Source organism: Mesocricetus auratus, unplaced genomic scaffold (genome assembly GCF_017639785.1).
Source record: "Mesocricetus auratus isolate SY011 unplaced genomic scaffold, BCM_Maur_2.0 Super-Scaffold_100691, whole genome shotgun sequence".
Taxonomy (NCBI): Eukaryota; Metazoa; Chordata; class Mammalia; order Rodentia; family Cricetidae; genus Mesocricetus; species Mesocricetus auratus.
In genome coordinates this window covers 1,416,599-1,442,452 of record NW_024429267.1, presented here as the reverse complement: position 1 = coordinate 1,442,452, position 25,854 = coordinate 1,416,599, and the positions used below count along the sequence as shown (strand labels likewise).

The 25,854-nt window shown below is 49.8% G+C and overlaps 1 protein-coding gene across 12 annotated transcripts in view; it reads right to left on the bottom strand.

The window, feature by feature from the left end:
• Tle3 (TLE family member 3, transcriptional corepressor) overlaps positions 1 to 25,854 on the bottom strand; it is a 45,405-nt gene that overhangs the window by 17,678 nt on the left and 1,873 nt on the right. For 7 of the 12 annotated variants that reach the window (XM_005075586.4, XM_005075588.4, XM_005075587.4 and 4 more), the window contains exons 3-6: positions 25,532 to 25,595; positions 24,549 to 24,593; positions 6,793 to 6,855; positions 5,261 to 5,335 (exon numbers count right to left, since the gene is read on the bottom strand). In XM_005075586.4, the coding sequence (XP_005075643.1) occupies positions 5,261 to 5,335; positions 6,793 to 6,855; positions 24,549 to 24,593; positions 25,532 to 25,595 (247 nt within the window). Of the gene's footprint in view, positions 1 to 5,230; positions 5,336 to 6,792; positions 6,856 to 24,548; positions 24,594 to 25,531; positions 25,596 to 25,854 lie in introns of all 12 variants that reach the window. The other 5 variants (XM_005075585.4, XM_013117432.3, XM_013117430.3 and 2 more) reach the window with 1 other exon arrangement.

Below are 25,854 nucleotides of genomic sequence, written 5' to 3'. Positions count from 1 at the left end.
CTGCTTGCTAGGCACCTGTGCAAGCGTTTGGTGGCCACTGGCCTTAAAAGTGATGTGACTCTAGGTCTGCCAGTGTCACAGCAGACCTAAGCAAAGGGAGCAGAATCATAGTGTGCCAGGCAGACCTTCAAGTCTAACACTGAACTCTCACGAGAGCTAAACACAGCTCCCCCACCTTCCCTTTTAAAGAAAATGAACTTTTAACATCTTCACAAAATAACACATGCTCATTGTAAAAAAAAAAAACATTTCCTTTAAGATTTAAAAGTTTTGTTCTTTTTAAGTTCCCTGTTCATCCCATCCTCACGAGCCACTGTCAGTCTGTCTGGAACCCAGATTTTTCAGATTCACAATTTTCCGTGTGATTCTCCACAAATGAGCTCTTGCTGACCATGCTGTTATATGTCCCGATTTAAAGTGTTCTGAAGAGAAAAAAATTAACTTTCCTTTTGAATGACTATACAGTATTCCACGGCATGGCTGGACCACACAGCTTTATCTAGATACCATTACAAAGATTCTTCACTGGGGCCCTGTTGGGTTTAAACCCCTTGCTGGGAAGTCCTTCAATTCTACTGGCGATAATTACTTAGTAAAACCCCAGAAAGCAAGGACTTGGGTACTTAATCCAGAGTGCATAGTGCAGAACTAGTAAAACAAGATGCCTTAAAGAGACAAATGGGGTGTCACTGGCCGCAGACATGCAAAACTATGTGCAGGTTTTGAAAAATATACTCTCGCCCTTCCCAGTAAGGCCTCTTCTCCCACTCCACTCTGCCCAGTCAAAACAGACTGCCTTCTCACTCTTCTGGTCAGAGGAGATTTCCTTTCTCAGTTTGGAGAACTCAGACCCTGGAGCCAGGCAGAGCAGCTGCAGGTGGATTTCCAGCTCCATCTACCAGCGGTGAGTCCCTGGACAAGGCATCTGACCTCTCCTACAAAATGGACGTCAAAGTGAAGCTCATCCTTGGGCTGTGCAGGACGCACAGTATTCCACAGAAAAGCAGAGATGGGTGCAAGCAACCTTAGCAAATGGGTATAATCATCACCGTCGTCTCTGAGCAACGTGGCAGTTTCCGGAAGACATGGCCATCCCATTATCCATGTAGCACCCCCAACAGTCCTGGCACATCCCTCTACCCACGTTCCGGGTGAGGAAGAGAAATGTTAGAGACGGCTAGCAGCAGAGAGGTAGGGAAATAAGTCAGCAGACAGTCTTATCCAAAGGTGGCCGATGCACCCTTGGAGGCCCAGCTAGTTGGAACACAGTGTCAGAGGCGTGGGGCAGACAAATATCCACAGGTAAATCCATAGCAGACACAAACTTGTGACAAAAGGTGGCAGCTACTCAGAGATGGCCACAATGCTCTTCTGTGTCTCAGCAAGGAGCATCCTCTACAACAGGGGCAAGAAGAACAGCTGGTTCTATACAGGCAGAAACCCCCAGTCTCCTTGGGGGTGGTCTGAAGGTACCATGGAGCCGGCCCACAAGACTTCAGAGCAGTGGAAAAGCGGAGTTGTAATTCTTCCACAAGGCAAAACCGGATGCAAACGGACACCAGTGATCTTTGGCGAAGTGTCTGCTAGCAGTGGCCTTGGTGACAATAAAGTGAAGCCAAGTTTTCCCTTTGATGGGACCATGAACAGCTGGCAATGAAGTGACGCTCGGGCAGGTAGGAACATGGCCTGTCACTTCCCTGGGCCGACAAGCAGGATGCAGCCACCCTCAGGCTATGTTTCTGTCCTTTGCATCCTGCCCTGTGGCTTGAGAGCAGAAGTACTCAAATATGGTTTAGTTTGAGTGGGAAGTCACGCTGCTTTCAACAGAAGTTTTCTCGATGATAGAGAAATGTCATCAACGATGAGGTCTGAGGCCACCAGCCTACTTTGGACTGTTCCTCCTGATGCTGCTCTTCTCCATTGTGAGAAGAAAGCAGTCAGTGATTCTCCCCTTAACCCCAGAGGGCTGAAATACAGAACCAAGAACACTCCTGAACATCCGCTTCTCCATCCTTGACCATTTCATGCCAAAACATACATCAGAGCTCATGTCCCGGTGGTGGCTCCTGTGCACGCCATCCCTGAGTGCCAGGTGCCCATGGTCTGGGATTGGCAGGCGTAGTTGACAGCAGAGGCTGCTGGGAGATCTTGCTTGAAGAGCATGTGTAATCGGATTACACACCTCATGCTTCATGCCTCTACTAGCTGATTAGATGCTTCGGTTCTGAGGTTCATAATTCGAGTTAAACTTAGGGAAGTTATCTAACCGCTTCAATCCCAGAGCCAAACAGGCCAAGAGCTGCACCAGAGGAAGCAGACGGTGCCTGGACAGCACCGAAGATACCTCTCTACTCGCAAGGATGGGGAAGAGCAGGTCTTCTACACAGCCCAGTGGGTACCCAAGGCTTCCCAAAGCATTAGAGCTTCTGGGCGTGGCAGTAGTTTTTAGAGGTCACAACGATCTATGCTATCCCTGCTTCAGAGACAGGGGACAGTCATGAGGGCCAACTAATTCCACACGCAGCAAAATCTGAGCCAGGATTCCCAACTTGACATTCCCGTTTTACCTCAGCCTCTGGCTTCCCAGGGGCTGATGCTAAGGTAGAGCTTCTCTACCATTCTGTTCCTTCTAAACTTCCACCAGATGACCCCTACTCAGCCATCTCACCCAGCCACTTCCTGGAGTGAAGACAGGAAGCCCTAGCACCGTGGCTTCACAGACTCTGCATAGTCTGGGACAAGCTTCAACTCCAACCTCCCTCCTCCTCTTCTTCCTCTCAAGAAAAATATCGTCAGCATTTCACATACATCTACTAAGTAATTCTCTTGCCAGTCCAGACCGAGTAGCCAAGCACCCGCCATCTCCTGGGTAAAAGGCCTCGGGTCTACACAGAACCCTGTACGAAGCAAGTTCTGGAAGAGACTCCATCTCTAGGCCCAGATTCCCCAAGGGGACATGAATTCCCAAAGGACCAACTGGGAGCTGAGGATGGTTGGCCAGCAGCCCAAGTCCCTTCACCTGTCCTTCCTGTCTGCTCATACCTTCTTATTCTTGGGTGTGACCTGTCCTCTCAGAGGAAGACCCTGGGAGACTACAACCCTGTGATATGCTTCTGTCTGCACCCATGCTCTAGATATTGCTGGTAGCCCAGCTAAATGAGGACTTCAGGAAGCCACAATCAGTCAGCTGGAGCCAGGTGTGCTACTAGAGACCCGGCTATCTGAGGAAATTTCAGACTGGAACATGCCCCTCGCTGTGTCCTTAGCAGGGTGGCTCCCCTCCCTCCTCCAGGAGAAAAGAAACAAGACCCTCGCTGGAGGGCAGTCAAGCACAGCTCCCCAGCAGTGGCCTGCCCCAGCTGTTGGCAATCCCTGCCTTGTGAGACTCTGTCAGGCAGAGCGATTAGACGGCTGCCTGCCTAATGACAGGGCGATGGCCGCATTCACTCAGAGCCCAAGAAGCAATTACCTTGAAAATGGGGGTCACAGGCCCCACTCGTGGGCTTTAATTGAATTCCAATATCTGCCTAGGGCTGCCTTGACCTAACTTGTAGCTTCCTAAACGCTACTTAAAGGAACTGGAGCCAATCCAATGGTGCTGCTTCCCAATTTTACTTTTTCTTTAAAAAAAAAAAAGTATTTTCACATGTGGATCTTAAATTCCAAAGAAGGAGTGGAAATGGAACTCAAGTGTAACCTCTTTAGATGGGTGAACGGACTTGCCCTGGAGACCTGGAGGAGAGGCCCTGAAGGGAATGCAGTCAAGGAGCTGGAGGAAGACTTCTGAACATCCTGGGGTTTATAGCCCACCTATAACTCCCTGTGCCATCACTGTAGGACATAGGCCATGCACAAGGATGCTCTAGTCAGGGAGGAAGAGTCCGTTCTCAGGTTGGCTTGATGGCTAAATCCCTGTGAAATAACAGCACTGGACCAAGCTAGAGGTCTTCAACCAGAGGCCCTGTTGCCCACATAGATACAGGCAACATCTGGAGACATTCTAGGTACATAAGGACGTGGGGGTGGTGCTGTTACACTCAGTGAGTACAGAGCAAGGTTGCTGCTGAATATAAAAAAATGCAGTGCAACCAAGAATTACCTGGTTCCAAATTTCAACGGTGCCAGACCATGGGTTCTATGTTCCAGTAAATCACGCCCCAACCCACACCTACGCTCTTCTCAGGAAACCCTAGTTAAAATCAGTAAAAGGGGGACTTTTGGGAAGAAGGGACTTAGAGGAAGTGGGACAATACAAGTAGACATGGGGGGGAGGGTAGGGAGGGGGTTCAGTAGTGGGCAAAAATACTCCCTGACAAACCTGACAGTTTGAATTGACTATGGGGTCCCACAGAGTGGAAGGACAGAACTGGCTCCTGCATATCAACACACATGCTATGACATGTATGACCACACATGAGTTCAACAATACTTTTTCAGAAGGGGGTAATGGGGGTAAACAGGAACAAACTACACTATATGTATGATTAAAGTATCAGAGAATAAACTTTAAAAAGCATTTCTTAAAGAGAATCCTGGGCTAGAGGATCGCAGAAGATACTTCAAGCTTTAAAATACCATGGCTTTTCTCCCTAGGGTGCTGCTTCTCAGCACCAAGCCTCTTGCCCTTCCCGCACAGCAAGTAGGGTTGACTTTCCCCTCAATGCCACCAAAAATCAATGCAGGCTTCAGCCCTCCCCAGCCCCCGGCAGAGGGAGTACCACCAGAAGAAACCCACTGAACTGCCTTTGCCAAAGGACTCGTCCAGGTTCCATCAAGGTGTACAGCTGAAATTCACAAGGATGTGTGAAGAGTGCTCAGCCATGCAGCCCAGCGCAGGGAGCAGCAAGACCCCAACCCCATACTGTCACAGCAAGGTGCACAAAAATACACAGCAGAGATGGTTCTGACCCCAGGAGGCCAAAGAAGGGCAGCCCAGCCTTGGAGATGGAGGGGAGGTAGCAGCCAGGCACTGATCAGTACCCTCTAGAAGTGAGGGACACGAGATGCCAGGGGATGTGGAGGCTAATGACACTACAGGCAGACTGGAGACGTGTCTGGTGTTTCTTTTAGGAAACAATGGCGGGGTCAATGTGGAAAGAACCCGCTGGGTCCAAGTCCTCGGCTGCCTAGGGAAGCTGCGGGTCACGAGGCTGCCATTCTTTGAGAGCACCTAAGGTCAGAGTTCATCTCTGGTTATGGTAAATGAGAGGAATAAAAGGGCTATACACACGGTGAGAGGCAGATTGGGGAGTCCACGTACCCCGATGATGGCGTTCAGCTCCGTCATGGTGACCTGCTTGGCGCGTTCCACTGCCTGCGCCACTTGCTGCTGATGCTGGGGGGAGATAAAATATGGTCAGCTCAATAGCCTCCAACACCGGGCACCGGGAGGCTCTCGGGACCCTTCCCCAGAGAAGACGGAAAAAGACCCACTCAACAGGGCCAAGACACAGGGATGAGCTGATAAGTGATGGCCCTTTCTCCTGTCAGTCTTTTCAGTGAGAATAAAGGACTTTCTAAGGAAAACAGAGATGAGTGCCACACATGACTACTGGTCCACAATCTCCTCAACCTCACACGCAGGGAAACCTTTATCTTTACAATATGAACATAATAAACTGGATGTTACACATTGGAGTGATTATTTTCTAGCCATGGTGCCATTACTGCAATCATATAGGACATCATATTTCAGGACATGCACCTATAGCGGCTAGTGGTGAACTAAACAGAACTCGTGGGATTTACATTCAAAGGGCCGAGGAGAAACATGAATCTGATCTATGGCTACCAAAAGGGAGAGCAGAGAGTCTAGCTAGAACGAGAAAGTGAAAATGGCTGAAGGAACTCTAATGGGGTCTCAGAACTTCTGAATGCAATGATGTGTTAGATTGAACTCGAAATTCTAACAAGTACTCCACCATGGTGTGGGGAGGCTAAGGGAAACCTTTGCACTCAACATAGCCAAACCTAAATCTGTTCTTAAAAAACTAAAGTCTATTATTAAAAATCAAGTTTCATACATTCCCTAGAGCCCCGAGGTAGCACCAGCCACACACAATGTCATCTCCTTTACTAGGTACCCAAGGCACCACAACATCTAATTACTCTATTTATTTACTTAGAACCTGGTCACTACCTCAGATTCAGAACTCCACCAGGGGAGCTGATATGGTCCCAGATACGAAGGCAAGTAGAGGGTGGGTACTGGCCCTGCTTGTGTTGGGAGTGGAATCAGACAGGACAGAAACAGGGGTCAATGAGGTCAACCCATCATTCTGCCCCGTACCTCTGGAGCATCTTGGAGATACCACCCTCACAATGCTAGAGTCCAGCCCTTGCCTCCACTGGGGGTTCTCTCAAGAGTAAAGTGACAAGTATACATGTCATTCCTTTGGAGAGGGCACTTTGCATCTGGGGAGCCAGCACCCCACACAGGGTCTGACTTCTGCCACCAACCAGCCTTATTAGAAACAGGTGCAGAAAATATTCCTGGGAAAGCAGAGGCCGGTGAGGATGTGTCAGTAGGACATCAGTCATAGAGCTCATCACTGTTGTAGATGAAGACCAAGACCTTCTCCCTGGATTTAGATATGGCAGAGAACCATTCTCCCACTGAAAAAGGAGTACATGGTCCCTCTGATGTGAGCTCTGCTCCCTGATGGCTGGAGAAGTCTTGTCAATCCTATCAGCTAGGTCAGTATGACAGACAGGGCTGAGCTCTGGCTATAGAGACCTGGCCGAACTGTGCTGCCCTGGGGAGAAGAGAAAGGAAACAGAAGAAGGCCTTACCTCTTGTGACAGGAAAGGCATGATCTGGGCTAAAATTGTGTTCAGTCTCTTTGCAATCTCTGTCTGCAAAGGAAAAAGACACCACAAATAAATCAAGTCACTGAAACACCAAGACAAGTCAAAGTGGTACATGTCACACACTGGCGCCTGTGCACACGCCCACTGCAGCCCCTTACCATAGGCTCCACGATCACATTTTAGAAAGCTCCCATTTCACAGGGGAGATGGCCTATGTTAGGCAGGTCACAACTGGCATCCTCTACAGAGAATCCCTCCTATATCAAAACAAAGACCACTCCACATTCCAGAAAACCCATGACAAAACCAAAATCTAGTGTTCAAAGAGCTGATCTGCCCAGTGACACCCCAACAGGAGAGCTCAAAGACAAAATAGCCCCTGAGCATCATGGAGGGAAGGGTTCTCCCAGAGGCAGCCTCACATGCAGAGGGGTATATGGTTTCAGCATTCCTTCTAACCCTTGAAGAACAATCAGAAAACACACTAGGAAGTCTTCAGCTCTTAGGGCCTCATCTGAGAGTGGAACCCAGTGGTTCCCCACACCCTCATACAGGCTGCCCACAGAACAGCAGACCACTTCTCTGCCCAGCAAAGCACATGTTTAGAGTACCAAGAGCTTCCAGCGGGATCGTATGTGACTCAGATCTCAGATCAAGAGTGCTGCTAAATGGTTAACTGAGCCCGACAGGAAGGCCTGGGACACTGACAGACGACTCTTGGAATTGGCTTTCTTATCTTGTCTGAATCCTGAGCAGCCAGGACTAAGGTCTCAGAGCGGCCTTCAAAGCTTTCATCAGCTCACAGCAGCAATCTTTCAGAAAACCATGACAACAGCCTTTTAAAAACCTGTGATCATCTGCATGTCAAATGATTCTGCATGTGAAATCTAGTGTGCCTCAGCTAAACAATACCCGCAAAAGCTGGCCTTGGGGAATTCCTGGGGCCAGCACCCCTTCTGGCACTAAAGAAAATGACTCCAGTTTGTGCAGAGAACGGGTCCTGACAAGAGCCTAATGGGCTTGGGCAGCCCTGCATCCTATGACCACAGGGCCAGCCAATCCAACCCAGAGAATCTGCCCACCACAGTGCAAGTTCCTGGGTGGAGACAGGCCATGAAGGAACACCTGGGTCTCCTCAGGAACAGGACCAGTGTTTCCCAGTAGGCACTGCTCCAGGCGGTGAAGGCCTGTCCCTCAAACTGCAGACCATCTGCATCAGTACGGTGGTTCCCAATTTCCAAGCTTTCTGGGAGTAGGGGCAAGTAGCATTCCAGCTCAGAGCTGGTGGGACCTGTATTAGCAATGGAGGCAGACAGCAATAAGGGCGCCACACACCAAGGTTTCTCAACCTCACTGGTCATAAATTGTTCCGTTGGTCTGTCTTGTATATTGCAAGATTCTTGACCACAGCTTGAATCTGGCTTTTTTCCAGAGATGTCTGCCATTCATACTATAAGGACCCTAGAAGGGTCACTTTGCAAACCCTAAATTAGCCTACATAAGTAGGAAAAATTGTACCTTAAACTTCTTCCTCCACAGACAATGAGTAGGGGAAGGGATGAAACACAGGCAAGAGAGTCAGAGTTCTAAAATCAGTGAGCTAGCCTGCAATGTACTCCTAACTGACAGAGAACGAATTCGCTCATGTCACATGTGCTAACTAAGACAAGGAAAAGCAAAACATTAATACATCATCCCGGTTGCTGAGGAGGCACACTGGCCCAAGCCCTCTTGCCTCAAACAACCAGGGTAGCAATGACCAGAAAACAGTATGTGTTCAATAAAGCTGTGGGTCTGGAAGACAATACATGCTCAAATTATCTGACCAAAGAATAACATGACTAGCATTTCTCCTTTTCCTCTGTGTCTGTGTGGTACAAGCATGCTGCCTGTGTATGTAGAGGCCAGGGCCTGACATCCATCCTCTTTTACCTAGCATCTTATATTTTGATACAAGATCTCTTACTGAATCTGAAGCTCACCACTTCAGCTAGGCTGGCAAGTCAATGAACTCGTAGGATCCTCTTGACTCTACAAACTCCAGTACTGGGCATTAGTGGCTGAGCCATCCCCCCACCCTGTGCATGCATGTGTGCGTGCGTGCGTGTGAAAATTTCATGGTGTAGAGTGCCTGTGGCCACCATTCCCAATGTGAGCAACATCTGTGAGAGGGGCTGTGGTGGACACAGTGTTGACAGACAGCTGGAAGGAGGGTGGGGGTGGGCAGTGGCCCAAGCCCTTTACCAACAGGGTGAAAGTATATGCCAAGCCAGGCCAACCTCAAGCCAGCTCACTGGGTCTCTCGTTGCCCCATCAATTCCCCACATACACAGGCAGGAAGGCAGAGGCTGCCTCTGATCCCTGCCAGCCATTTGACCTACTACAGCTCACAATGGTTTCAGAGCTTACATCCTCTAATGCAGGTCAAGGGTCAGGACCTTGGTAGTCAAGAGAAAATGAAAGAGCTGGCCTTCCCCTTCCCCGCACCTGTAGCAAGCTTGTGACTGCCAGCTTCCTACAGGAAACATTGCCCACCCTGACAGGCCCAAAGGCCAGTATCCTCTGTCATTAAGAAAAGGGATCCCCTGGGATTTTGCACAGCCATGTTCAAGTCAAGGCCTGGGAGCCTGGCCACCAAGTAACCGCAGCTGGATTGCTCAGGAGCCCTGAGGGTGGCTGAGACTAAGCTGTCACGCAGTGTCACTGGTCCTCCTACTTCACCCATCTTCCACACACCCACCCACTAAGCACAAGAGCTACAGAACAGCCCCAGAGACAAGAACCTCTAGAAGCCTGTGGTACTGACAGTCAAGCATGACAGAGAGGCTGCTGGCTGGCACAGAGGATTCAGAGAAGTCACCAAGAGCACTGGGGGGGGGGGGTATACATCGAGAATACACCTGGAGAACTTTTATAACCACCAGGCTTCTCTGTCTTGGGACTTGAGACCTGCTTGTTTCCTGCCCTCCCTTGAGGCGTGAGCTGTTGACTGCCACACTTCTCTTGTCGACAGAGAAGCACAGGCTGAGTGCTCCCCATCTTGTACCCAGGCTGCTCGGTACTCCAATGAGTCCAAAGGTGATACAAACACTATTTGCCAAACAATTTCTTGGGAGGGTAGTACTAAAGCAGTGGTTCTCAACATGTGGGGTACGACCCCTTTGGAGAGGCAAACGATCCTTTCACAGGGGCCATATATCAAATATGCTGCCTATCAGATATTACAATTCATTAACAGAAGCTAGATTACACTTAGGAAGTGCAACAAAAGGGATTTTATGGTTGGGGGTCACAACATGAGGGACTGTATTAAAGGGTCGCAGCACTGAGAAGAGGAAGGGGAACGAGCCACACACAGAGAACCATTCTCCTTGTTTGTTTGCTTTGTTTTACGAGATACGGTTTCTTTGTAAACCTTTAGAGCCTGTCCTGGAACTGGCTCTGTAGACCAGGTTGGCCTCAAACTCACAGAAATCCACCTGCCTCTGCCTCTGCCTTCCGAGTGCTGGGACTAAAGGTGTGCACCACCACCGCCCAGCCAGCCAGCCAGCACCATTCTTAAGAGCAACAGGGAAACATGTACCTAGCTGACTGCTACCAACACTCTTAGCATGTGTCAACTGTTACAGCCCTGCTGGAAGGCACCTACCAACAATCTCTATTTTCCAGATGGGGAAACTGACACTCAGTAATTAAGCGACTCCACTAAATGACTTCCGGCCAGGAAGCCAAATTTCAGTAGGTTGAGACAGCTCAGAGAAATGTTTTTGAAAGAAAAATCGACCGTCAAGGCTAATGATTGACAGCATTTCTGATTACAACAGCTGTCCAAACAGCATTTGATCCAACTCAAACAACCTCTAAGCACCCGCTCCAAAAAAAGGGGGACAAGAATCTAGATGTGTGATTTCGACAATTAGGGCAGGTCACAAACCACAAGCTGGAGCTAGAGTGTGTACTAGAAAATTCCCAGCGGACGCTTAGGCACAATCTGTCACCAGTGTGGCAGCTGGGGCACAGCAAGCCCAACCCATCCTCCCCACCTCCTGGGGACACTGGCACCTCTGCCTGTGAGCCAAGTCTTCAGATGCACCTGAGAGGTGGCAGGAGTGGAGGGTGGCTTGCTTTGAACATTCTAGCAAAAGGTGTCTGGGAGGCTGCGCTGGTCTTTCAACGTGCTTTTTATGTACAGTTCAAAGGTGGTGGCACTGTTGGTAGAGAGACACTGTTACTAATCTCTGAGACACAGGCAGAAGCAGCCAGGGAAGGGCCAGGGACCCTTGCAGAGTCTGTGCTACCAAATGGGCATTGGGGAGGAACATCTGCCCTGAGTCTCTGCTGAAGATTGTTAGGCAAATACGTGACAGAAAACAAAATAGTGGGGGGCAAATGTAACTTCCCAAAGAACAATCTGTTCCCTGGGTCTCCGTAGCTCCTGCATGCTTGGTCCTCTCCTCATCAAAGCAAGACCTCTGGATGCTGAGGGTACTTGAACACTCTGAAAGTGCGCTTCTATAAGAGCAATCTACTACCTGCATCTGCTCCAGCTTCAGACCATCCAGACCCTTGACCTATGACACTGAGTTAAGGAGGGGATGGAATCAACTCTTGGTCCTCATCCCCAGCAATCGCTCGCTGAGACCCTTCAGCATCCAGTCAGACTTTGGTCCATTTGTCTCCTTTAACTGACCATACCAGACACAGTACACAGTGTCTCCTGCAGTCACTACTACACTAGACAATCTCACCACTGTTAGCGTCAAACTGCCTGCTCACCCACACCTGAAGACTCTGAGAACACATTCTGTTTTAACCTCAATCACACAATAACCAAGGTGCCACGTTAAGGAGCACCGAAATCTGTAAAGAAAAGGCCCAGCTTCACCTCCCAGCTGTCTCCACCAAGTTTAGGCAAACCACTTTTCTTCTCCGGGCTTTCAAGTTACCTGGAAAAGGGAAGGGCAGACCAGGCAGCTCATTTAGGTCCCGGGGGCCAGATTCAGACTTTAGACCGCCACAGCCACATACTTGTGGAATGGCCTGACTGACTTGCTGTGTGACCTCCAACTTCCCACTTCCTCAGATAGCTCTGCAAACTGGAGCGCCACATCAACGCCTGAGTGGAAGAGCAGCGGGAGTGTACCTCGCCATGCCCTGACAGCTGGATGAGTGAGTACCAGACAGGGGGCGGGCCTGCTATGGTGCTGGCTCAGGCTGGGCCTGATGGATGGCCTATCTTCTCACGAGTTTTTCAATCTGCATACAACTGTCCTAGAGCCTTAAGCAAGAGAAACACGACAGGCGGGACTGTGAGGAGGTGGAAAGGCCTGCATGTATGCTACTCCGTGAGCTAGGGTCCTCAACTACACAAAAGGGAGAATGTTCGTGGGGCACTGAACCTTGAACTCATCAATCTGGGAAGGCCAGCTGGTCACTGAACTTCAGGGAGTCAGCTTGTCTCTGTCCCTCTCCCCCAACTAGAGTCACAGACACACTTTAGCAGAGGTTCAGGAATTTTACCAACTGAGACATCTCCCAAGCCCCCTTAAGTTGCTTTGGTCAGGGTGTTTTGTCACAGCAACAGGACACCAACTGATACAAGCCGTAATGGCAAATCGCTAAGTACCTCCAGTACAGATCTTGGACACAAAGAAACACTCCTTCACCAAAACTCTAATTACTAGGAAATAGCAGGCTCCTGGTTACAACTCTAAAATAAGGGTGTTTTGCTTGGCAATCAGGACCATGTCATGTGGTAGTCAACATTTGAGTCTAGAGAATCATTTACAGATAGATACATGTGAGAAAGATACGGGACAGACAGACGCCTGCCTACCTGAAGTGCAAGTTACACTTCAAAGCCACACAGAACCAACGATTTTTTTTTTTGGTTTTTATTTATTTATTTATTTTTTGGTTTTTACGAGACAGGGTTTCTCTGTATTGTTTTGGAGGCTATCGGTCCAGCCCGGCTTCGAACTCACAGAGATCCGCCTGCCTCTGCCTCCTGAGTGCTAGGATTAAAGGCATGTGCCACCACCGCCTGGCGAACCAACAATTTTCATCCCAGCTGTGTCTTGCCAGCCGATGTGATCTCTGGAAAGTCCGATCCGGTCTCCGAACCTCCAGCTAATCCTCTAGACTCCTGCATTTTGAATCAAGTTTTACCTAGTTCTCTGGGTAACTAAAGAGAACCTGCTTCATCTTGAATTACACAGGGAGGAGTTTGGGTCTAGGAGCTGTGTGCAGAGGGAGCCGCCAACTCTGGCCAGGCTTCCTAACCACCCAACAACCAAGTGTTAGAAGATTCAAGAACAAAGTATCTTGGCAATCTTGACTTGACGTATCCCTTGTATTTCCTGGGCAATTCTAAATTAATAGTCCCTCAATTACTGACTAAGATGGTACCCTTGGCCAGGCAGTTTCTCCTTGGGTCCAGCCAGGTGGCATTATCAACAAAGGAAAGAAAATCAGGGAAGGGGGAGGAGCGCGGCAGCTAACAAAAGCCAGGGTGGTGTTCCCAGGCCCCATTCCCTCCATGCCTCAGACCCTGCTGTGGAGCGAGAAAGGGATAAATGATCCACTTAGCAGCCTGGGAGACGATGCTTGCTGCTTCTGAGGGCAGAGGGAAGGGGGGGCTGGTTTACATCACAGATCGCTTGGTGATAGGTGAGCCTCTTTAAAGGCTCTCTTAGCACTGACATATTGATCAAATTATATATAACTACAACACCATTAAATATTTACGCCTTCTGAAGAAGCCTGCTGGGGTCTTTATGCTAGGAAGACTGAGTACAAGGAAGGGCCTGTGCCTTCCCATGACCCCAAGGATCTTTGTCTTACAGGACAAGGGCAAGGCTGGCCTGGGACGGATGCCTCATGCACCAGCCCCTGTGCCCTTCCCAGGAGAGGAAGGAACAATGAGGAGGGCAGGGAGGAAGGAAGTCACCCGGGCTTCCTAGTGCCTGGGGTTTCTGAGTGGTGACATGACCCTTCTAGGCACTTCCCTGAAAGAAATCAGTCTTCCTTGTTCTTGTAAGAAGTCTACATGCCAGGCAAGCGAGAGGGGGAGGGGCTGAGCGCGAAGGAACTGCACCTTTGTCCCAGGACTGTCCTTGCAGCATGGAGGAGGTGTGGGTAGGGGTGTAACACAGAGAGCTCTCCAATATGCCCAGGTGCCAAACAGGGGCACCCAGAGGGCCATGGAGGCACTGAGCCCAGATGACAACCCACGTCCCTCCCTGAGCTCTAAGACGCTAAGACTTTCATTTCTCTGACTCTCACTTTCCATCCGCCCAGCTTCCTGTTAACAAGATCCAATAATCTTTAAATATTTGTTCACTTTAATTTCTTGGTTCCCAAACACATTAAACTGCTTGCCTCCCACCCCCTAGGAAGGGAGACCGCTCTCAAAGAGCCTGCTTGTATGGACAGAACAGAGGGAGCTTTTCAGATTACACCTTCCCCCCAAGCTGCCCACTCATCCCAGGAACCCCCTCCCCTTCCCTCCACCCTCCCCTCGGATAACCTCCTGTTCCCTCCCCCACCTTCCCAGACTCCATTGGCCAACTCCTGTGAGGAGGAAAAATTCTCAATTCATCCCTGTAGGGTTGCCATGGCAACCCCCAGCCACCTAATCCCCCCCTTGGAGCATTATGCAAATCTCCCCCTTGCCCCTCAACAGGCTGTAAAAGTCACATTACCCTTGCTGAGGCAGCTCATTAAATTTTGGGGGTCTCCTCACCAGGTCAGGGCTACAAATGAAACCAACAGCTTTGGCATTTTGAGGACAGGGGCTCTCTGGGAAACGAAGGTAGCATGAAGGGGAAACGAGGCGGTTTGCAGCAGACTGGGTAGGCAGAAACAGAGCTCTATTCTATGAGAGCTCACAAGCCCCAGCACATCCCCTCCTTAAGTTAAAATTCAGAGGGTCAACCGGTCTCCTTTCTTCAAGTAAGTCCAGGCATTTTACAGGCCATGGAGAGAGATCAAGCCCGGGCACTGGTCTAACCCTAACCCTCTCAGACTGACACCCTCCCATTTCACAGATTGGGTATATTGAGGTCCTGAGAGGGCAAAAGGGTTGCTCTCCACAGATCAGGAGAGAAGTAACCAAGTCTCCCAGCTCTAAGAGCCTGACTGACTGTTCCGTTACACCAAGGGTCCCCTCAACCAATGCTGATTCTGGCCCTTAGAGGACAGGACAATCAACAATGTCTGGAAACATTTGTCAGAACCACAAACACTGCACTACTGACAACCAATCAGTGAGTAAGAGCTCAGGGGCGGGCCTGAATATGCCCCAATACATGTGTTTTTACTGAGAAGACTTCTGAGCACTGGAGCCAAAGCCCAAAGCGGTTCTGGGATGGGCACCATGATATGGCCCAGGTCAAATAGACGTGGTGTCCTGATCTGATCCTGCCAATGGGTCCGCCCCTGAGACCACACACAAGTCATCCAACCCCTTCAAACAGCACCTGCTCTGTGGTGCCTTGAATGACACACATTCACTGCAGGGTTGGTATTGGAGTGGCCAAGCAACAACATGAGACAGGTAAGTCTATGAAGCCTGGCCCCTTCCTCTCCTCTTCTCCCTCTCTGAAGCTGTGGAAATTTTGTCCCACTGGGAGAACACCCCATCGAGACCTGTCTGTGTGCTAAATTCCTGGACGCCCTCTCCTATAATCCCCATCATACTTCCCAAACCCCCAAATGTCCAGAAAGTCATGTGCCACACAGGGGTTAGAGCCTCTAGATTTAAAACGTGGTTCTTCAGCCACCACAAGGTCACATTTTAGTAGCTTGGTAGTCTGCGCAGCTAATGGTGACCACGTTGGGCAGTGCAGATACACAGCACCGCCTTGGGTGTGAAACTTCTGGACAACCCTGCTCCTTTAGCACGTAGGATTACATATGCTAACACTCACAAAAGCTCAGAGGTCAAGCAGCTGCCCAGAGTCACACTGGTGGGGTACAGATCAAGGGACAGAGATAAACTCTAAAGCCCCACTCTAGCCATCCAGAGAATCCCATCCCCCACTTCCATGATCCTGGTTTTCTGTCTCTAGAGATCCCTGACTCCCACAAAAAAAAAAACTCCCACTCTACTGACATCTTCACTGTCACCCATGTAAAAATTGGCTTGTCAGAAATCCTGTCGCAACCTTGCAGGCCTAGGAAACGTCCCTGGGCTTTCAACATAGAGGCGTTCAAGGGATCTGCAGAGAAGGGATCTCCTGAGAAGCAGGGGAAGAATCCGGTGAAAGAGCAGGGTGGGGGAAAGCTAAAGTCTGCAGGATGCCCCTCCCCCCACTCTGTAGTATCAAATCCACGACAGGACTGTGGCAGCAGAGGGCAGCTGCTGGTGACTGACTCAAGGAAACTCTTCACTTCTATGGGATAATGGGTGAGATCCCTGAGGGGCAGAGGCAGGAGCTTCTATGAACTGATTCCTCCAGGCTGCCCCCAGGACTTCTACTCCCAGGCAAAGCTAAACAGGGCTAGGGTCTTGTCCTGGAAAGAAGTCAAAGGGAGGGATTCTGCTGGGAAAAACAGCAGTGATGCTTAAAATGAGACAGGGTACCTGCTTGATCCCCGAATATCACTCCACCTCACTGTCATCCAACTCTACCACGCTGGTCACCAGGCCCCACATTCCAGACCATCCCACTGGAAGCCTCTTCCCAGTTGGAGGCCATTGTGAAGGTGAGGGCATGATACCCACTCGAATCCAAGGCTAAGACTCACTCCATCCTTGCACACCGGTCTATACCAAACTACCAACCTCTTCTTCAACTAGCAGGTGTGTGCTGCTTGTCTGACTAGCATCCTCAGTTTCAGACCGAGTCAAGAAAGACCTTAGGAGTCGGGCAGTGGTGGCGCACGCCTTTAATTCCAGCACTCAGGAGGCAGAGGCAAGCAGATCTCTGTGAGTTCAAGGTCAGCCTAGTCTACAAAGCTACACAGAGAAACCCTGTCTCCAAAAATAAAATAAAATAAAAATTAAAAAGACATTAAGGTCTTGGGGGAATGGAGGTGACCTTGCTTTGGCCTCTCTTCTCCCTCAAAAGGCTGCTGGACTGGGTGGAGTTCAAACCCTTCACTTTCAACCAGAAGGAGGTGTTCCTCCCAACCCAAGTTGTACTACATAGTCCCTTGAGACAGGACCAAGGAGAACCCTGGCTGAGTTTGTGTCTCCATCTCAGGAAAGATGGAGCTTTCCAGTGTAAATTACACGCTTTACCAACGTCAGAGCCATTCTCAGAATTACAAGCAACCAACCCAAACCTAAAAGAGGATGTAAAGCCAAGATAAACAATGACCAAGCCCTCAGAGCCCCGCCACCAAAAGCCAAGGTAAAGCAAGTCTCATGTTTTCCTTCAGCCTCAGCTCCCTCACAACCCCAAGAGCAGTGTCACCTGACCCTTCCTCATTCCTGTCACCACACCTCATCTTGTCACTCCTGCTGCTCCTTCCCCCTCTTCCACTTTTGGCTTGATAGCACTAAACAACCCTGTCCCTCAGTCCTACTGCTCCACACCCCCACCTCTCCACATTCAGGCCTACAAGTGTCTGGCACTCTTGCTCCAGAAGCAAACGGCCCACTATTTCAGATGAAAGTGCCTCATCTGCTTTCCAATCAGGAGCTGTACGAGTCTGAAGTGGCTACATTACTCTCATCTATGACATTTGCAAGATCACCAGTTTTTGTGTTCATATGCAAAGATGTAGTAGCTTGTCTCAGAACTTTGGACTGTCACTCAAGAGTGGGCAGAGGAGGAGCTGGACAGATGGCTCAGTGGTGAAGAGCACTGGCTGCTCTTCCGGGACCCAGGTTCAATTCCCAGCATCCACATGGCAGTTCACAACTGTCTGTAATTCCAGTGCCAGGGGATCTGACACCCTCACACCAATGCACACAAAGCTAATTTTTAAAAAAAGTGGGTAAAGGCTCCTACCTTTTGCTGGGAGAACTTAGCTAGGGAGAGAGACATGAAGACCACCTACAGCTGAACTCCAGGTACTGAGAAGGTGTCCCTGCCTCTCTGACCTCACCCCTACCCTCCCATAGTTAGCCACTCTGTTCTCACTTCACCACTCACAGGGTGGCTGAGGTGAAGAGAAAGGGAGGGGGGCTTCTCTGCTGTCCATTAAAATCCGGAGTTACCAGAGATCTCTCCTGGTTCTCCCCAAACTTGGTGCAGCCTTTCAATTAAGAATACCAGCCCCAGCCGGGCGTTGGTGGCGCATACCTTCAATACCAGCACTCGGGAGGCAGAAACAGGTGGATCTCTGTGAGTTCGAGGCCATCCTGGTCTACAAAGCGAATTCCAGGACAGTCTCCAAAACAATACAGAGAAACCCTGTCTCGAAAACCCAAAAAAAAAAAAAAAAGGAATACCAGCCCCATACTACCCACCCTCCTGGTTTCTAGAAATGTGCCTTAGATCCAAGGGCTCTTCAGAAGGAAGGACCTCCTGAAATCTAGCAGGTAGGAGGGCTTGCCACCCAGTCTGGCGCCAACAGACTGACCTGTTCTCCAAATACAGGCACGGCAGCTTCTACACTCAGCCATAGCTCAGTAGCCCGAACCCCCTTGCCTCCGACTGTCATACAACAAGCCAGCAAACAAAAGGACTTGAAAACTCTATGCCAACAAGAACCAAGTCTCCTGGCTCCCTCCTTGAGAAACTGGAGGCCCTGGTGTCAGCAGGAAAAGGCTGGCCTGCAGTTTTGGGTCTGGAGTAGATGATGCCTTAAACAAGCCCAATGGATATATAACCCTCACTGCTCTCAGGGCGGACCATTCCTCTCCTAAGTTCTCTTAGCCATAACAGGAAGGGAGTCTTTATTCTGAAAGGCCAGAGAAAAAGAAGGAGCCAAGAGGAGGAGAGGTACAAGAGAAAGGAAGAAAGCATCTTGGATGTGTCTCAGAGAGCATTTGTTGAAAACAAGGTATTGTCCCTTTAAGCATATAAAAACAAGGCCCTTGAGCATGTAGTTCTCACTCTGGTACACAATTATGGGTGCTTTCAGCTGTCTAGCACTACTTCAAGAGCGCTCTTAAGCCAGACTGTCAATGGCATGTTGAAAGCTATTTTGCTGGCTGCTATCATTAATAGCAAAGTGGAGAGCTGGGCTGATGAGAATTAAATATGGGGGAGGGGCAGGTCATACCCAGTCATTACAGAATTACCAGTATGAGAAAGGAGACAATGCCACTTTGGGGAATAGAGTTCAAACCAGAGCATGATGGTGGGGAAGCAGACAGGGGAGGCCACAGACGCCCGGAGCATCCCCCACCCCCACCCCATGCCAGATGGACTGGAGCCAGCCCTGGAGAGCCATATGGGGACGGAGGGAGCCACTGAGTCGTAGTGAATGCGAGGGTGGAGAGGCCTTTGGATAATGCAGTGCTGCGAAATGTCACCACCTCACCTCACTTCACAAGTGCGGTCCCTGCCCTCCCCCAATCCATTCTTCCTGACTGTAGCTTCCTGAATGTACTTCCCTGACATCCCAGGAGCTGTTGTCACCTGGGAGGAGCTCTAGCTGCAGGCTGCTGCCTTTAACAACTCCCCTCCCACCCTCCTTTTAAGGCCCACTCCAGTAACAGTCCTTCTGCAGGGACATCCTCTCTGACCCATCTCATCTCCGCTTTCCCAGGAAGAGTGAAGCAAGTGTGTGGCAGCGGCCACATTAGCGCTTACCTCACCGCATCGCAATTACTTATTTAGAGGCCTGATGCCCCAGCGGAGGGAATGGTGTCTTATTCGTCTGTGTAACCAAGCCCGGCCCACACCCAAGCACATCCCAGACCCCTAATGACCGTTTTGGGAATGAATCCAACTCTCTCATTTTGCTGATGAGGAGACTGTGTGCTGAACCACAGAGAGAGAGCAGCCTGTAGACAAGCAGGCAGCCCACAATTACAACCCCCCCCACACTTCCTTCCCAGGGCCCTAAGCAGTACAGGTCCACCCACCCACAACCCAAGGAAGGAAACCCCACGTGTTTACTGAGCACCTATTACACACTGTGTGTGCTTGGCAAAGGGGCATCCTCCATAGCTCTGAAATGAGATAAGGTTCACATTGTGTTGCACTGGATCACAGGAGAGAGCCCCGCTGAGAGTTGTTTACCGTCTCCTGGTGTCCCAGCATTTTGTACAATGATACAGAAAAGCATTTTCTTATGTGGAAAGGGTATTTATTCCTTGGCTAACTCTCTCCTGCAACAATATGGAATCGAGGGCCTCAATAAAGACGACTCTTTCCTGAGTGGAGTGAGGATTCCAAAGAGGTCAATGAGGAGAGGGAGGAGGAACTCTCGGCCACCACCCCACTCCTGCTTCAGGGAAGCTTCTGGAATAGTAGAATCAGGAGCAGGGTTTGCAGCAGGCTTGTCTTATTCTAGTTCTAGAGTCATCTCAATGGTCAAATGCACAAGAGGGAAAAGCCCCGTTCTACCATCTACTACAGACGGGATCCAGAGGAGCTTGAGATGAGAGGCAGCCTTGAGGGTTAGGTCACCCTCTAGCTGGATGGGACAAAGTAAAAGGAGCTTCGGGCTCAATAATTCACAAGGTAGAACACGGATGGCATCCTTCTGGGGAGATCACACAAGCCCCATATTTCCAGGGAGGAGCCAAAAAGCAGCTGATGTCACACAGACTCAAGGGTGTGAATGAAGCAGCTCCCAGTACAGAAATGAATTTCACAGCTCAACCCAGATGCCACACAAACAGACACTGTCCTGGGATTAGTGCCACACCCCCCATCTTATAGCCACCAAGGTCTGTCAACTCTTTGGTAGCATCTTTCTGGAAAACCCTGTGGCCTGATGGCTCTTTGGCCACACAGCTCCTTAAGCTACTTTACTTGAAGGTCTTCAACTCTTTTCAGCCCTGTGTAGATGGCCACCTTGTGGTCAGGGTACAACAGTCATGGGTTTTACCACCCTCACCTCATCTGTGAACCTGCCCTCTGTGTTATTGCCAAACACGTCAAATCATTAGTTGTGCAAATAGCTGGAGAATGGAGATGGGACTGTGGACACAGAGGGTTCAGCTGACAAGGTTATACAACCCCAAACGGGATACTTTGGACTTTGGTGGAGCCAAGTTTGCAGCCTGAACCTGGCTGGATAATAGCATGGAACAAGCGGAGGTAATTAAAAGACATAGCGTGCTATGAGTTACCAAGAGACTCACTACAGAAGAGTCAAGGGGGTGGAGAGGAAAGTCTACAGCAGCAGCATTATCACCACCTGAGTTATAGAAGTCTGGGTATGCCAGGTCCAGTCTCTGAGTCCCCGTTTCCACATCCATGACTTTAAAGGTTTGGATAAGAAGTCAAAGGGTTCTTCCAGCTCTGGGACTCTGGAACTTAGCTGGGTTACTGAAAACAGTGACTGTCTAGTATTGGCATGCATGATGCTGCCCTCAAATCAAAAACGCCTCGAGTCAGTTTGCCAAACATCAGAGGGTGAAAGGCCAGTCACCATGCCTCAAAGCCACTGCATGGCAGTTGCTCTGGAGTCTGTTCTAAGCTGGCTTTGTCATTTGCTGCTGACACGGGAAAGGCGCTGCAGGAACAAGACGGGAACTGATGAGATGGCCAGCCATCATTGCTTCCCTGGCCCTCGCTGAATCATCCTTGACACCCTGCCTGGAAGCAGGAGCCTGGAGGAGGTGGTGACCTCTTCAAGTCCCAGGCCAGGCCTGTGATTCTGGAATCTTTGCTTTACCATAATTAGGGAGGGAGGCAGGCAAAAGAGTAGGAGGACCCATTTATTACTTCTCTGGGATTTGACAGCTTTTGAAGGGAGGGGGGCAGAGAAACAGCCAGGGACATAGCCCGCCACAGTGAGTTTAACCTCTCAGTAAAATAAAAACGGGCTGGACGTACCTCATCAGCTGCCCTCTGTCAATACTTGGGACCATCTGGCAGAACGCAAGGTTCTCAGCTAATTGGCATTTCCCATGGAGCCAGTGAAGAAGAGCTTTTGAAAAAATATGTGGTGATGGTGGGGTGACAGGAAGACAGAGAGAGAGAGAGAGAGAGAGAGAGAGAGAGAGAGAGAGAGAGAGAGAGAGAGAGAGAGAGAGAGAGAGAGAGAGAGAATGTACATGCAGGCTGAGGATGGCCAGGCAGACTTTCCCAAGGTGGTGCTAGCTCTGTAGACCATCTATTATATAAAAGTACACACAGTCCCCACCCCCACTCACTTAAAGATGAAGAATCCAGCCTGTTTGTTCCAGGCAGATGTAATCACACAGTCAAGTCTAGAGGGCAGGACACTGCATGAATAATTCAGGCACTCAAGTCACTTGATTGTGTGTGCAGATAAAACACCAGTCAACCGCTAAACAGGTCAGCTGATAAACTTGTTTGCTCAGGCCTAACCACCATCGCCAAATGCACCCAAGACTCACACTACAATTAGTGGCAGGGTTTTCTTCTACAGAACCCTGCAAGCCTAGGGAGTGGCTAGCACGCCATTAGGTCAGGGCTGTATTGCGTTTCTCCTTTCTCAGGCAGGGTTTCTCCACCTCTTTGCCTCTTTGTTCCTACACAGCCACAGGATGAGTTCACCCAACCCAGAGACTTCTCAGCACGAATTCCTGCTGGGAAGGGGCTAGAAGGCAAAGGTAGGCACCAGGAGCAAAGGGCCGACCTGCAGAACCCAGAGGCTCTGCAATGAGCTCTAGCTCTTGCCAAGCTGGCTTCCCTGATGCCTTGGTTTCCCCACATATAAAAAGAGGGCAAAGATCCCTCTATCCACCACTGAGAGGATTAATGAAGACAATGTGGCCAGATCTCAGGCATTCTCCCATCTTAGAACCCAGCTTGGGGAATGGCCAGGAATCCTAGCTGAACACAGCTGCTCTGTACACAAGCCAGACAAACCCCCTACCCTCCCCCCACACAAGAGCATTGAGATACTTAACCCTTCTAGGTTCATAGCATCCCCAGGGCTCAGAACAGCTTTGCTCTGCCAGCCAAGGTGACTTCTTTGTACCTAACAGCCATCCACTCAGACATGGGCAACACCACCCATGCAGACCTCAACATGCAAGGACATATTACACCTTAATTAGAAGCTCTTACAACAACTACTGCTATAAATTTTGAACCTGGGTGCAATTACCCTCTTTAAAACACACCCAAGATACTACTCACAGAGGAAGGAGAGGACTGGAGAAAGGGAGGAAGTGGTACCTTGCATAATACCCCAAAGTCCTTCAAACACCTGAGACCCCAGTTTCATTTTATATATCCCTTCTAAACCAGTCAGGCCTGGGCCAGTTCTACCTAGAATAAGGTTCCCTAGGAGAACCTTCTTTATATATAAAGCAATGTCTGGTTATTATTTCTGTGGCCCAAGAAGTGAAAATGCGGTAGCGTCCATGTATGCATGCCTAGGGAACCAATTCCTCAGGAAACCACAGCTGGCTTCCCACATTGCTCACTAAATGCTGGCCCCTTTCAGGCTCCCTTCACCCAACAGCGGGGCTCCCTACAGTGGGGAAAGGAAACTAGATTCAAAGGGCTCTATAGGAAGTCACTGGAGCGGGCAGGAATCTGCACACTTCCCCTCAGGGTCACCTGCCCTTCTCACCTGCCCTGAGTCCTGCCCCCCTAAAGAGCAAAATTTAAACCTTGTAAATGACTGTTAATTTAGAGCAGAAAATCCATTCAAGTCACGGTCACCAAAGGCTAGAATGAGTCAACAGCCTTCTGAGATTTCAAGAACACCAATTGTTAAAAAGAACAACCAGCCTGCGCCATTTATACGTGCCAAGTCGATGCTAATCGTCCGCCAAGCCAAATTATAGGCAGCCTCTCCTTGGAACACAAATAGACAAACAGGCCTCTCCCACAGCCTGGCCTAGCTCAGGACTAACTACTGATATGCACTGAGATAAAGGGTGTTTCTATTTGCTGGATTTGAGGTATACTGTTATTAGAAGGGTGACAATGTGGGGTAGTTTACATATCCATCAAAGGATACCACACTAGCTAAACTGGTTTGACTTCTGGATTACAGAGCTCAACTGCCAGCCGTCTCAAAAGGCCTGGCGAGGCTGGCCCCTGGGCAAGCTACTTCACCCCCAGGGTTTCAGCTTCCTCCTGCAAAATGGGGACATAGCTGCCTTCAAATGAAGAGAGTTGAGAAACTCCCTCCTAAATGCAAGGCACAAGGATTGCATTTCACTCTGGCTTTAAGTTTTTTTAGGCCGTTAGTGGCTTCATTCCCTTACATTTCGACAGCTCAGCCTGGCTTTTAAGGCCCTTGAAGTATAATCTTATCAAGGCAGTACATCACGTTTTTTTTCTTCAAGAAAAAGAAAGAAAAGGGGGGAAGGAACCCCGCCTGCATTTCCTTTTTGAGAATTTTACATTAAAACAGATAAAAGCAGTCAGCCAACTCCAGAAGTAGGTAGCTCAGATCCTGGGGTACCTACAGTGCAACTTTCCATCAGGTCTTTGGTTCTTTATCTAACCAGATCCCAGACCAGGCCTAAGGTCACAAAACCAAATGCTTACAACTCATCATAACCAAGGGACAGCAAAGCCCTCCAAGTAGGCATCCCCTGAACATTCACCCTTAATAGCCAAGTGGGAAGACCAGAAGAACCAGGTCCATTTTCAAATCATGACCCCCTCCAAGTCAACATATTTTAAGCTTTTTATACACATACATATTTTAATTAAAAGAAAAACACATACCTGTTTGTGCATTTCAATATTCAAGCCATAGGACATCTCATAGTACTACAAATTAAAAAAAAAATGCCATTAGCAGGCAAAACAGGGATACTGTTCAGTTTCACCTTCCCTTCCCCCAGGCTTTGGCCAAACCATTCGCTGGGTCCAAAGAAACTGAAGTCCACCCACAAAGACAGCCTATGGAGGTTTAAAAGCTGACACCAGGAAGTGGGCAAGTGCTTCTCTCCACTCAAGAGAACATTACACACAAAGAAGAGCTCCCCTCCCCTCCCCAAGTACCCCATGTGCCACACATGCTGTTTATACAAGGTGAGCTGGCTCGACAGGGAAAGCTGTACACCGCCTCCTCATGTCCTCTGAGAGTTATTTAGCACTAGGTGGAAGGTCTCTTATGTGGAAAGGCTGCTGCGGCCTGCACTTAAGTGGCTCCCATGCCCACTCCCTAAAGGACGATGTCAACTAGAAGGAAGACACTATAAAACAAGGTCTAGCTAGGGGGATCCAGACTCCCAGCTGAGAAAATCCTCGAGGAGAGGACACAGGGGCAGAGAGCTTTAAAAGGTTCCTCCAGTTTGGAAAAATTCTGGGGAAGGCAGGCCCTTCTGTCCCATTCTGGCTAGATCCCAGCTGCCAAACAGAAAAGTTTCCGAACACTCCCAGGAGGACTCCAGGAGGGATTTTTATACAACTCTGACACCGGCTCAACCAACTTTATGTTACTAACCAGTTTAAGGCAACCAGTCCCCCCGGGAAAATCTTAAAAACACAAATGAGAAGCTCTTTACAAAGGTGGCCTGGAAAGCAGGTTTGTTTCTCTTTCGGCCCCTTCTCTCACCAGCCCTCCTTCAAGTGGCTGGGAAGAGGAAGCTGAAGAAGGGAGCCCTCCAGGGAGGCTGTCTCAGGCCTGCGACGGTCCCAGCTGAACCCATAGCCTGGGTGCCCTGCCCTGCCCTCCCTCCGCCCGGCTGCGGGCTGCCTCTCACCATCACGTAATGGCGCTGCATCTCCGTCTTCTCGTTCGCCAGCTTGTCGTACTCCACTTTGAGGCTGTGAGGGCAGGAGGAGGCGCTCAGGCCTGGATCCTACACGGCCTCCTCAGAGACCCGAACCCCAGGGTTTCGGAGAGCCACTTTCTCCACTTCCCCGGCACCCTGAGCACCCCCATTATCCAGCATCCTCTGGGCAGGCGGTGGAGGTGGCCATCCACCACCCGGAGCCTGGTACCAACTCCAAACTTCCCTTGATCTGCGAGGGGACGCATCGTGGCCACGCGGGGGCAGGCCTTTACGCCCGCTCAAGACCCCGA